The 13,974-nt window shown below is 32.5% G+C and overlaps 1 protein-coding gene across 1 annotated transcript; it reads right to left on the bottom strand.

The window, feature by feature from the left end:
- Window positions 1–2,415: 2,415 nt before the first annotated feature.
- On the bottom strand, window positions 2,416–12,740 carry plx (PTB_TBC1D1_like and TBC domain-containing protein plx). The gene is given in 16 exon segments (XM_089179565.1): window positions 2,416–3,686; window positions 3,688–4,584; window positions 4,683–4,907; window positions 4,984–5,102; window positions 5,232–5,484; window positions 5,647–5,963; window positions 6,027–6,188; window positions 6,285–6,568; window positions 6,643–6,969; window positions 7,061–7,286; window positions 7,358–7,474; window positions 7,587–7,791; window positions 7,889–8,188; window positions 8,289–8,486; window positions 8,589–8,738; window positions 11,649–12,740. Coding segments are annotated over 16 exon segments (3,858 nt in total). The 5' UTR covers window positions 11,703–12,740; the 3' UTR covers window positions 2,416–3,662.
- Window positions 12,741–13,974: the final 1,234 nt, after the last annotated feature.

The following is a 13,974-nucleotide window of genomic DNA, read 5'->3' as shown; positions in this document are numbered from 1 at the left end:
CACACGCACACACGCTAGGATTCGCTAGGAAGGATTCGCTAAGAAGGATTCGCTAGAAAATCACCTGCCAAATTCATTTCCCATCGTCATTTCAAAATTGTCTTCTTATATCTCGGCTATTGCTTTTCCAATCAATTTCTTTTTAAATCATTCTTCTTGTTTTTTATCCCATAGAACAAGGAATATTCTTTTTTCTTTTTTTTTTTTTGAAGTGAAAACTTCTTTAGAATAAGTGTGATTTGAAAAAATGAAACGCGATGATTTAGTGAGAAAACGAAACCGTGATGTAGTGGGGAAAAGAAACGGCTTTAATACTAAGTAAGATTAGAATAAAATTAATTAATAATTAATACGTTTTTTAAAAGTTTCGCTTTTAACCCATGTGATCTGCACACATGATTCTTTTATTTTTATTTCATATAAAATAATAAATATTATTCTAAAAATATGCATAAATTAATAACAATATTAGAGTTCAATTTTTTATCATTTTTTACTTTCTTTGTAATTATTATAAAAATGCGCGCCTGTATGTATGCAACCCTCCAGACACACTTTAAAAATGTTACTTGTGATCGCCATCTGTCGGAACGAAATTTTTTCTGCCCGAAACATAGGCAACCCGTCATACATACGTGTATAAACAGTTTTGACTGGAAAAAAATTCCGTCCCAATAGATGGCGCTCGCAAGCAACATTTTCAAAGTGTGTCGAGAGGGTTGCATTCATACAGGCGCACATTATTATATAATAAATTAATAATTAAATAAATAATTACAAATTAAAAGTACAAATAATATTATAATAATATTATATAATAAATTATCCTCGAAAGTTGTTTATTTGAAGGTTTCACTTCTAACTCTTGTGTGATATGCACACATGGTTTTTTTTTTCATAATTCCTAAAATATTTCGATTGTGGTTTTTAGTTTAGCGAAAAATACTGATACCTGTTATCTATCATTATTTTTAATCGATAGGATTTACACGACAAGTGTTAATTATAAATATTGAAATTACATTAAGAGATAGTTTTAACTTAGACAGAAAGTTTTATTTAAACGAAGAGAAACAGAAAGAGAATAATATACGAGTAATCTCTCCCATATATCACATATATACACTAACATACTTGTGTTTCGGTTTTCTAGGATGCACCTGCTAAATCATTATCTCAGGTCGATGTATTATTTCTACATATATATATATATATATATTCTTCAAGCTCACATTTCTAAATTCTTTTTTTATGTACGTTACAGAATTTTATATTCTTCGATGTTTTTTTTTTTGTTATTATTTGTTTTCTTACTTAAGTATGAAGTATCATAATCGTTACGATTCTTTTTAATCAGAGGTTCAACGCGATAAACGTAAAAATCATAAATAAAATGGATTATTCTTCACGAATGAAGCAGCAGCAGTAGCAACAGCAACAGCAGTAGCAGCAGTTTGAGAAAATTATGCGAAATATCGCTGATGTAAGAAACAATGTATCACATAAGAATATTACCTTTGTGAGAGTGTACATAGGTACGGTATGTATATATCACGTTTATGATAAACGTTAACGCGATTATGCCGGTATTATGTCGTATGTAAAAATCGAGATAAAATAGAAAGAGAACATTATTTGCATTTGTTTCGAACGAATATAGGTATTCACATGAAATTGTACAAAAATCTCTTTCTCAATAGTAATAAGAATACGATATTAAAAGATTTTTCAATCTCTCAAAAGAAGAAAAACAAGAAGAGGAAAAAAAACGAAGAAGAAGAAGAAGAACAAGACGTAATAAAACGTGACGACAACGACGACGACAACGACGACGACAACGACGACGACGAGAGTAGATTAAGAAAATGGAAATTTACGCTTTCATTCGATTTTAGTTAGATCCTCGAAGATCTTTTTCTTTTTTCCTTTTTTTTTATTTCTTTGTCTTTTCTTCTTTATCCGCTAAAGCGCCAATGAGATGAGATTATTCGCTTTAATCCGAATCGATGTTTTAAACATTTACAATTGCACGGTTATAAATATATTCTACCGGAATAATTCTCATACACGAAATATAAAAAGAGAAAAAAGAAAAAAAAAGGTAATTACGTGCGTGTTAATAAAACACAGGTAACGTCCACTACTACTACTACTACTACTACTACTACTACTACTACTACAACTACAACTACTACTACTGGCTCGAAATGAAAACTGAATAATTCAGTTTCCAATGGGTTTTGATTCGATACTTACAATACCTTTTTATTCCAATGCGTTTTATAAAAAGAACTCCCTTTCTATTTTTTCCCTCTAGCTTTTTTTTTTTATCGTCATATTTAAAATGGTTAACAAAAAATAATATAAGCAAAAGGTTATTATTGGAGAGGAAAAAAATTTTAACAATTTATCCAATTCATATTATTTTATGTTCTGTATTAACAGTAATAATACAACGTTAATACAAAGATCCCTGATATCGCAAGGCATGCTTTGTGCAAAAGTAATAATAATAATACTTCATTGTTACACGAATCTACAATTATAATATATATATATATATCTAAAAATGAATTATGTCTATACATCTATACGTATCTCTGTCTCTCTCTCTCTCTCTTTCTCTCTCTATCTCACAATAAATCTATACACACAATTAATACAAATATTCATCTATTTCAATATCACTTTTTTTTTATTTCTTACATCTTAAAATATTTGGCATATTTTTATTTTTTATTTTTATTTATTTTTTTGTTTTGTTTTGTTTATTTTTTTTTTTAATTATTTTTCATTTCTTTATAACAATTTTTATTTAATAACAAGTGGAAATTATTTATACTGTTAGATCTATATTTATATACATGATATAATTCCAGGTAACTTATGGCTTTTAATATTTTTCTTTTTTATTAATCTTTTTATCTTTCTTTCTTTTTTTCTTTTCAATTAATTTGGTAACAATAAATATGCACATGGTGCATACTATTTATGGAAAATTTGTGCCCTAAGTAAATGATTTTTATTTTGTTTGTTTTGTTTGTTTAAGGCAAGAAATTAGCTCCATTTATGATATTGTTTCTCTTTTCATTGACATCCTCATTGAGATCTGTATAGGACGATACACACATCGTGTTTTACGCAAATAGTTGCTTTAAAACATATTCTTTAAGTATTTATGTATGCATATTTTATGTACTTACACACAGATATACTTATTTAATATATATATATACGTATTAATATTCGTTGATATCAAGTTATTAGGAATTCTATTTAAATTCAATACGCACATCTTTGTCCTTCTAAAAATGTGTACTTATTTTTCTTTTGTTTTTTTTTCTTTTCTTTTTTCCTAGATAACTATATACGTTTTTAGTATAACAGAAATTCATTCGTTTACGCAATACACATTTGTTATTCTAAAAAAATGAATGAAAAGGAAATGAGATTACGGAGTGTGGAGGAAAAAAAATGAATGTAGATTCGAGAATAGAGAATTAAATGATCGTTGCAAATGTTATATAGACCGTAATAAAATTGTTTTGAGTTATTTCTCGATGAATATAATCGACGATACCATTCAATCACAATTTTTTATCTTTTCTTCTTGAGATAGTATTTCCATTTTTCTTTGCAAACATAATTAACATAAGTAAGTGTTATCTATTTAAAGCTTCAGTATTTTTGGCTTTGAGTATTTTTATTTAAATTATCACCTTGACCACTTGGACTAGATAATCTAACTGGTTTGATAGATTTTAATTTGGTCGTTCCACCGTATCGAAAATTAACATCGCTACAAGTATCCAAAGGGTGCATTGTTCCTGTCAAATTCGTCACGGAATCTTCATTGGTAACTTCGATTTTACTCGTTGGAACTTTTTTAACGGAACCCAATTCGTAAGCCGATTTCGAGGGTTTGAATTTTAATTTTGCATTAGATAATGGTAAAGAGACTGATTTTTCTAAATTTGCCGTTTGAATCTTTAAATGATTATCGTTCTGTTCTATGTTATCATTTTGAGATGTCATTGCATCCGTTATTTGTATGTCTATATTGACCGTTTTTGGATCATTTTCGTCATTATTGATTCTTACGTTTGGATCGGTATACTCGTTCCTAAGTGCGGCCAATTGTGCTCGTTGCTTTTGTATATGATTGTGCGAATTAGAAAAAAATGATGATACTTTTTCCAATCTGGTTGCCAAATTTGGTTGGCTCAATGTTGATTTTAAAGGATATGGAGGATCGATCATGTTACTGTTCTTTAAAAAATTATGTGATTCCCTACCGGTCGAATTACTTTTAATCAAACCTTGTTTCGTATGATCTTCTAATATTTTCAATGGATACGATTTGTTCGTATTCCTTCGCTTTTCGGCCAAGCTCAATTGCGAAATTATTCTACGTACATCACCTGGAAAATCTATGTCGTCGCGCGTTTCAGCCAGGTGTTGAATGAATGCGCCCAAAGTTGTAACCGTTACTTCGAGACCACGATTATGAGATTCTAATTTATTCACAACCGATTGTTGCATCGATCGGGCTGTTTCCAAACGTTGCATGTTATTCATTGCTATCTGTAAAACCAAAATTTGCATACAATGAACACTTGTACCGAAAACAAAGAAAAATATTCAAAATAATTTCACGAATTGCATCCTAATGATTTTCTTACCTCCAATTGTTCGTTTAATTGATCGACTTGTTTCATCAATTGTTTGTTAATAACCTTGAATTTTTCCAAACTTTCGATTTGCGGTTTCATCGATACCATTTCTTCTTGTAAAACTTGATATTCCACTCTGTATTCATTCAATTGTTTGGAAACTTCCATGTCCGGATAAAAAACACGTTTCATTACGCGATCCAAGGTGGCCTTGTCAACGGCTGGCACGCGAGTCTAAAAAGATTCATAGAAAAAAAAAAAATAAATAAATTCTTATTCGATGACCACGTTTCCACGTATATATACTTACTTTAAGATATTCCATTATTTCTTCGAAACTGTCACAACACAACAACTGATCTTGATGTTCTTCCAATAACGCGACGGCTACTCGGAATAATATTTCGGAACTTTCGAGAAAAAGTAAATCTGTGACAGAAAGAAGGATGATCGAATAAAAAAAAAATGTTCCATCGAATTTTATTGGACGTATAATACGTAAAGTAAAGTAAGGAATGATAGGGGGATCATAAATTTGGAAGAGGTAAGAGAACTTACCAAAAACTCTAGTTACAAAACCTAATGGAAACTGACTGGCAAAGAGGGTCAACAACCACGGTGCTGCATACAAAGTGGGTGACACTTCGTGCTTGTCAAAATGATCATAAAGTGCCGGTAGTCTATCGTGCAGTAATCTTGACAGTTGATATAAGTGCAATTGCAATGCTGCCATATCTGGAAGGTAGAGTTTTCTCAGGCCTCTCCGAAACATCAGATGTCGTAAGAGAAAAAAAGCCTGATCTTCCATCATCTGATTATGAAACAATTAGAAACATTTTTTATGATATATAAAATAAAAATAAAAAAACGACAAGAAGTGTTTCTAATCTAATCGACTAAACTTTTACAACATTGATGCACACTATGCAACATTGAAAATGACATTTATTTAACCGTAAAATTGAATATTTACGTGTAGGAGAAGAATTCCAGCGACAAAACTTAAGCCCTGGCAATAGCCGACTTCGTGATCCAGTAGAGAATAAGCTTTCAATAAATTGAAAAGTGCTAATTGGCCAGGTCCCAAAGGTGAACTAAAATACGGATGATTTGGAAACGTACGTCCTAAATCGATAAGAATAGCATGTTGCTGAGATGTCAATTGTTTTAGTAATAAATCATAAGATGTATTGTAGTTCGGGAATTCATGAGTATCTATGGGTGGTTGTTTCAGGCAAAATTGTTCCGCTAAAAATTGCCATACTTCGCCCCTTTTTCCTTTAGGTACACCTGAAGAATAGCAAACAGGTATTAGACTATTTTATCTTATTTATTTGTAATCCGGTTTGTTACCTTGCTTGATGGCATGTAAGAGCATTTGATTGTCACACTTCGTAGAAACACGGGATTCCTTGCTAACCAGTAAATCCCATACTTCAACGAGTTCACGAGCACAACTGCTAATTTCGTCGTATTCCAATTTGATTCTTTTCACTGTCGCTTCTTCTTGACGTTCTTAAATTAATTCGAATATTTTATGTTACAACGAATACAATCAATAGTATGTACATTTGCATATAAATGAATGATAAGTAAGTTAGATTATAATACCTTTAAGTCTTGCATTCTCTTTCTCCATTCGTATAAGTATCACTTGTTGGTTAATTGCTTTTTTCCAAAGATCCCTCAATTCCTGTCTCGTTCTGCGCGTAGCAACAGCAGGTACTTCATTGGCATTAGAACTTTCAGCTTTTCCATTATTTTTATCATGTTCTTTACCAGGCGTTACAACTCGATGTAATATCGCCTGTCTCCAGGAACTGTTGGAATGCATGTCGGTATTTCCGTCGGATTCCGTCGGCGACATTTTCGGCGAGTTGCCTACTTTTAAAAAGCTGCACAAATTAAATCAATGAACAAATAATATTTATAATTGAAGAGAATATTTGTTAAATTATTCCACACTTACATATCCATCATTGAACTCCTCGGTCCTGCATTAACAGATATCTGTTGTTCCGGAGATACGCGTAACGATCTTGGTCTTCCAGAATTTTCCGTCGCAACGTCTGCACCAATCGACGATTGACGCGAATTATCGGGACTCTGGCTTCCGCTTTTTTGTAATACTGCATTCAAATGATTATGATCCTTCGGTTGCGAAGAGAGTCCAAAGTCTTCGCGCGAACCCTTTCGTTTCATAAGATTATCGAAACTATTAGTCAGCGAACGTTTTGCTTTCATAAATATCGTACTACCAACGCCTACGCTGAGATACTGATTTAAAAATTCGCTTCTGAAAATTGTATTAAACATCGTCATACATAATATATCATTTGTTGAAATTTTTAATTGAAATACTTGTACTTTTGTAAAAATCATTGTACCTATTCTCGGCTGTATCGTGAACGTGCCTGGCTTGTTTAGCCTCGCAATGAGCACGTAATAATCTCATGAGAAATTGATTCTGTTCGCGCAAACTCGAACCAGCACCAGATCCACCTCCGATTGCTTCCGCACCTTTATATTTGCTAACAACAATTTCCTGTTCGTCTTCCGGTAATTGTTCCATTCGTGAAAATATTATACTTTGGGTTCGCCGATCGTTTTGACCTGCGAGATTAAAAAAAACAAAACAATTTTTAACTTAAGTCGAAGATACACAATTTATATGAATATATTACCTTCTATCTCTTGATATAGTTTATTGTACCAAAACATGGGACAGTGTTCGCACGAGAATACAGGATATCTTTCCTTTCTCGTAACATCGCAAGTTGCAACGAATGCTTGAGTGATAGCTATTTAAACACAGGATGTATAAGATGACATTAAAGAAAAACAAAAATAAAAAGTTGTCGACGAGTAATTAAGCAGTTCTATAAATTGTAAAATGAGAAAGTTTAATCTCACCTGCAACGAGATCGTCGGCAACAGATTCCGATTGACATTTGAATATATAACCAACGAAACTTTCTATTGCAGCTTCTCTACAAATAAATCCAAAGTGTTCGGAATTCTTAACACCCTGTACGCAACTTGCAACGTCTTTAATTTGTTTGTGAAGCAAAACTTGCTTCCTGTCGGGACTGATCAATCTAAGATCGGCCCTTCCCACCTAAGATTCGAGAATAATACATCAGATATTGTAAAAATGGAAAGTGTTAAGATAAAGATCAATAGTTCGTGTTTGAATAGCATTTTTCTTTTTCTACCTGAAATAACATGGTCCTATTATGCTCGTCGCTAGTTTTCGGACCGGAATCTCTTCTACCTGTTAAAACACTGCCCATCGAAGAAGCACGATTTCTCATAACTTCGGGTACTTGAATATTATTACCTCCGGCATTATTGTCAATAGTCATTGAGGATGTTCTAATTTGAGTACCGTTGCTATCTTCGGATTTTAAAGATGAAGAAGAAGAGGCTACCATCGATGAGGTAGCCACCGATGTTAAGATCGAACCATGTCCGGATACATTTTCAACGCTACCCGTTTCGCTGGCACTAGATTCCTAAAAGAAAGATTAGGCTAACGCAAAATAACAAACGACAGGAAGAAAACAACTTTTGCGATAATATCAAATGAAATAAAATGATTTGTTTTCGGCTTACCGTGCTGTTCCTCCTATTATTGGCGACATATAAATTGGTGACAGCTTGACGTTGTAGTTGCTTACATTCCGATAGAAAAGCACTTGCCGAGGATTTAGATTTTTCAAGTCCGTGCGAACGAAATCTGAGTAGGGCATCGTCGATGAAAGATTCCGATACTTTTGGATGAGAAACTTTGATCTTACCGATGTAAAGTACCTAAAATAAATTAAAAAAAAAAATCAAAAAGAACAATTCCCTAATGATAAAATAAAAAAAAAAAAAAAGAAAATAGAAGAATATTTCGTATCGAAGGACTACCTCGAAAAAATGTGACGAACTAGGAGAAATATCAGCGCCGATTGACATTAAACTGGCAGCACTGCTTTGCGATCTTTGTGGCGGATCCTTGTCTCTCTCGACTTTCGAAGAATCCGAATGTTCCTTCATATCTCCGGAAAATTGTTGCGCCTACAATTTGTGATAAAATCATTTATTCAACTTACAAATACCAATAAATATCAATCAATCAACCGACTGGACTCTCTACCGACAAAACTTGGAAAAAAGTTTATCGAATCAGGTTACCCAACAAATTATACTTGTCAGAATTGATTTATGAAATATGTATCCTTTGTATTCCCATCAAACGTTACATGCATACTAGATGCGTTATATAACGAAAAGAGTCTTACATTTACGATATTAATGATGAACAAAATTGAGAGAATTCCTCCTCCTCCTCCTTCTCCTCCTCTCTTTCTCTCGTTTCTTTTTCGTTTCGTTCGGTTCGTTGAGAGGAAAGAAGGAAAGCAATGAGAATAAAATAAATAATTTTTTTGTTTGTTTGTTGTTGATAAATAATATTTGTCGAATAGCAAAATAGTAGATCTATAAAAATATAATAAAAAGTATTTCGCAAGGAAACGCGGATAAAACGTGGATGAAACGTGGATGAAACGTGGATGAAACGTGGAGGGAACGTGGAGGGCGACCGTGGGGACCAAAATAACTTGCTCGAGGAGCACTCGTCGACCGCATGGCACCGTCCTACCTCACCCTTCCTTCATCCCCCTCTCATCGCGAATTTTCTTTCTTGCTTTTTCTCTTTATTTCTTTCTTTCCTTCATCAACCACCCTCCTCTTCTTGTACTTATTCCTCCTCTACTTCTACTTCTACTTCTACCCCCTTATATATATATATATAGCTTTGTTTCGTGAAATTCCACCTAGCTAAATTATTTTCCTCTGTTTCGAAGTTTCCTCTCGTCTATCCGACGTTCCAAATCTTTTTACTTTGCCGCTGACACAGAAAGCGGATCGTTAGTCTGCAAAACAGGGCTTCTCTCATCCAATTAGAAAGCAGCAAGCTTTTCTTTCCATCTATCCCCGTTCGTGTAAGTTTCTCAACGTAACTTTTTTTTTGTGGTCACACGTGATAATCGAATCTTCGATATATATATAACTGTGCGATTATATCTTCAAATCTTTATCGTTAGATTTGTTAGAGCATTCTCAAAATTGGAAATAAGCGGAAAAAAAAAGAAATGATTTTATTAAATGAAATGGGCATGGATAAAAATATATCGACGATATATCGACGAGTTAAAGTAATAAGAAAGAAAATTGTAGGAGATGCAACTACTTGTCCTGCTCCATCACCTAACAATAATTGATCGAAGCGAAGTATATTAATAGCATACGTTACGTTTAAAATAAAAGAGAGATCACGAATCGGTATCGTGAACGATTGATTGAATCAACGTGAAAAATAATAAAAATAATAACAATAATAATAATAATAGTAATAATAATAAGAACAAAAGGGAAGATCGTATAACAGATCGATGATTTTTCTCTTTTTACATTGCCGTCTTCGTGCATTTAAAAGTTGCGTCGTGTCATTCATTCTGATCGACGTAAATCATACAAATACGACGTCAAAGCCGAACTAATTGTTCGGTCGCGGTTACTTCTTCAACGGTCAAGGATAAAACGTTTTATGATTGATAGAAATAGAAATGTATTTTTTATTTTTTCGATGAAACGAGAAAAAAGAAGAAAGGGTAGACGAAGAAGAAAATAAGAAACGGATAAATCTTTTTTTCGTTTTCTTTTTTTCCCCAATTACAAATCGTCGTGATCATCATCGTCAAGACTTGATATACAAAGATAGATCCTAACTCGAAAACAAACGAGATAAAATAATCATTCGGTTACATGATGTTGGATTATCTTTTTGCAATCGTTCGGAATAGAAAAAGGATAAAAACATTGAAAAATAATATTCCAAACGTTTTTGTCACCCACGTGTCTATTCTTTTAGTATAAAGGAATAACAATTAATACTATCTACTTGTCATTAATTATTCTCTGTCGTATTTCCTTTTTTCTCTTTGTTTTCTTGAAATCGTGAATAAAGTCATTGTTTTTTTTTTTTTTTTTTTTTTACGAAATTCAAATTACTTTCGTAAGCGATGATCTTGTAAAAAAAAAAAAAAAAAATGAAGAAGAAAAAGAAGATGAAGAAGAAGGGGGGTGACAACAACTTTCCTACTTTCGATGAGCGCAACAGCTTGCCGAGCAAACGCGATCGGCCTAGAATCTAATAATAATATACAGGTTGATCGTTCGTAACACACACTCTTTCACAATTTCCTTCTGCGCTTATTTATTAAATCTAAAGATTTATTATTTTTCTTTTTCTTTTTCTTTTTCTCTCTGCGCGAGAGAAGACAAAAAATATTTTGTATCGCGCCAAACAAGTTAGTCGAATAGAAATGAATTCACCAATAGAAAAAAAAAAACGAAATAAAAAAAAAGAAGAAGAAGAAGAAGAAGAAGAAGAAGAGAATGAGATAATATGCTAATAAGTATTTGCTAAATAAAAAATTAAAAGGAAGAACAAGAAAAATGAAACATAAGAGATAACATAATTCGCGAAACGTCACGAATCAAGTTTGACGAATAAATTTGTAATCTTCTTTTCTCCTTCTCTCTTCTTTTTTTTTTTTTATTTTTTTTGGATAATATCTTTTTTCCTCGTCATTTGACTCGGGGAAATATTGGAAACAAATGTGCGCTCTTGGGTGCATGTTGCGCTTGGTTGATTACGCACCGATGCGCAAAGTTAAGATTGTCTTCTTGTTCTTCTCTACACATAACAACACCCACGCTGGCACATTTTTGCTTGCTTGCTTGCTTGCTTATTTGTTACTAGCGAATATGCGCTCATACTCGCGACACGTAATAGTCGTCTACCGATTCTTACGTAATTTGACTTTCGATTTATTCCTGCAAACTTACTAGGAAACAAACTTTTCTTTTCGTTCTTCATATATATAAAAAAGAGAAAGAGAGAGAGAGAGAGAGAGAAGACACTCACCGAAGGTCTTTTTTATAGACGATAGCGCAAGCGTCACTTCGAGACGCCATCTTTACGTTCCTCTTATTTACCGGTCCAAGAAAATCGGCACTCTTCTCATTTTCTTTTTTTATTTCGCGATGACAATTTTATTTGTTCTTATTAAAACAATGTTTTTATTAAACAAATCTTCTCATCGATCGTTTGTTGAATTTTATCGAAGAATAATTTGTTGAATCAGCAATTAACTTCTTCTTCTTCTTCTTCTTCTTCTGTTCATTTCTGAACTCTTCTTTTCGTTGCAACCATCAACAAATTTTCCCACTTTCTTGATCTCATCGTCACGATGAAAGAAGATCGATTAAAATCATAGGAATATTGATCGTCTGTATGTGGGTGTTTTATTTTTTTTTTTTTTTATTTAATTGCATACAATTAAATGATATTCTTTCGTATTATAAAGATAAAAAAAAAAATATATAAAACTTAGAGGAGAACTCTTGATTGGTTTAGAAATTTGTTCATTCTTTCTTTACTTCTTGAGAAAAAAAAAAAAAAAAAAAAGAAAAAGAAAAAAATCATAAAAACGCGTTGAGAATTTCTTTCTCCTTGGGTTGATTATTTTCTTCTTGACATACCACACGATGCTAAAACCGTCGTCGTCGTCGTAGTTCGCGAGGAGAGAAGAAACGGCACATCTCGAACATGCAACGCTTCAGCGTCGACTAAACATGGACGAGCAAGTTCTACGAATTTCTACGAGCCGAATCGAACAATTCCGATCATGATCATGATCATCATCATCGTCATCATCGTCATCGTCATTATAATTATCGTCATCTCTTTATCGTCATCGTTATCGTCATCATCGTCGTCATCATCATTCATCCACTATGAATACACGTTTAAATCTAACAAATATCTAACGAAATGAACAATTTCTTTCTCGCGTGGCAACACGAGAGTTGGCCAAGTGATGTTTTAAAATAAAATACATCAAATAAATTTTCCTTTCAATTTAAATTTATATTCTTAATGTATGTTATGCACATTATTTAACATTTGTTGTTGTTGTTGTTGGTTTTTTTTTTTTTTTTAGATAATCCCTTATAGATATTTTTACTTCTTCTTTCTTTTCTTTTTGTTTTTGTTTTTTTTTGTTTCATACGAGTGCCTACGACCTTGCATATCGAAATTTTGGCATAAACAACGTGCGTGACATTGCCTCAGATTTTCTTTAATAGTATTTATAGTCATTGCATTCTTATTTGTTTCCTTTGAGGTACGAAACAAACCGAATGGATACCAAATGCAATTATGTTTTTTCAAACGATCGATCATAAGTGATTACATTTTTTTTGTTCATTCAACAACAACAACAACAAAAAATGTATCTTCATGATATGTACGTGTATGAAATGTACAAGAGAAGTAAAGAAGTAAAAATCTGTCTGTCTCTCTCTCACTCTCGGTGGCATGTGAAATAGACAATCTATAAATGGAAAACGAAGGATAAACTTGTACTCATATATGTATATGTGCATGTACAGATACGTAAATAATAGGTATATAGCATCGGACTGAGACGATAATCGCAAGAGTCGCGTTCGTTCGTAATACAATGCTGTTCGTTCGTTTCGTATCGCTAAAAAGGCTGTTACCAAGATAAAAGTGAAAAACGTAAGCGTTTAAGGAATTAAAAGTATTATATATACATTTAAGCACGTAATAACTACGTTCAAATTTTATTATATTGTTATTATTGATGTATCCTATTACACACACAACACCGTTCTTTAACTCATACATTTATATATATTATTTTAATTATACTAATATATATATATATATATAAAAGTTGAAATATATAAATAAAATATAAGAGAAGAGTGTTGTTGGCCAAGTAAGCAGCGTAATCGGTAATTTTAAATGTTCATCTCCCTATGATTTATCTTTTCTCTCGTTAATTTTACCGAGTTAGGAGAAGAAGCGTAAGAAGTATGTATGATGGTACGTAGGAAGAAGTTAGGGCCAAAAAGTCAAGTATAGGATCGTTAAAGCAAACCGCCAACACGAAACAACAAAAAGAAGAAGATAATGATGATTTTAAATAAGAAATAAACCTTTTCTTTTGAACATTTTACGTTTACCAATCAGTCTATTCAACGATGCTTAACATTTTATGGCAAAGGAAAATAAATAAGTAGACAACGAGGAGGCATTTAAAAATAGATGACTCTTAGACGGTCGTTGACGGTCTTTGACGGTCGTCGTATTCGTTGTCAGGTAAAAAAAACAGATACTTTTATGTATACAACATGTATCTCTCGTAATTTTGTTTTT

This window comes from Polistes dominula, unplaced genomic scaffold (assembly GCF_049000335.1).
Source record: "Polistes dominula isolate Pdom_NZ unplaced genomic scaffold, Pdom_raw_medaka contig_27, whole genome shotgun sequence".
Classification (NCBI taxonomy): domain Eukaryota; kingdom Metazoa; phylum Arthropoda; class Insecta; order Hymenoptera; family Vespidae; genus Polistes; species Polistes dominula.
Note: the sequence above shows the minus strand (reverse complement) of the source record. Positions and strands in the feature narration are given on the sequence as shown.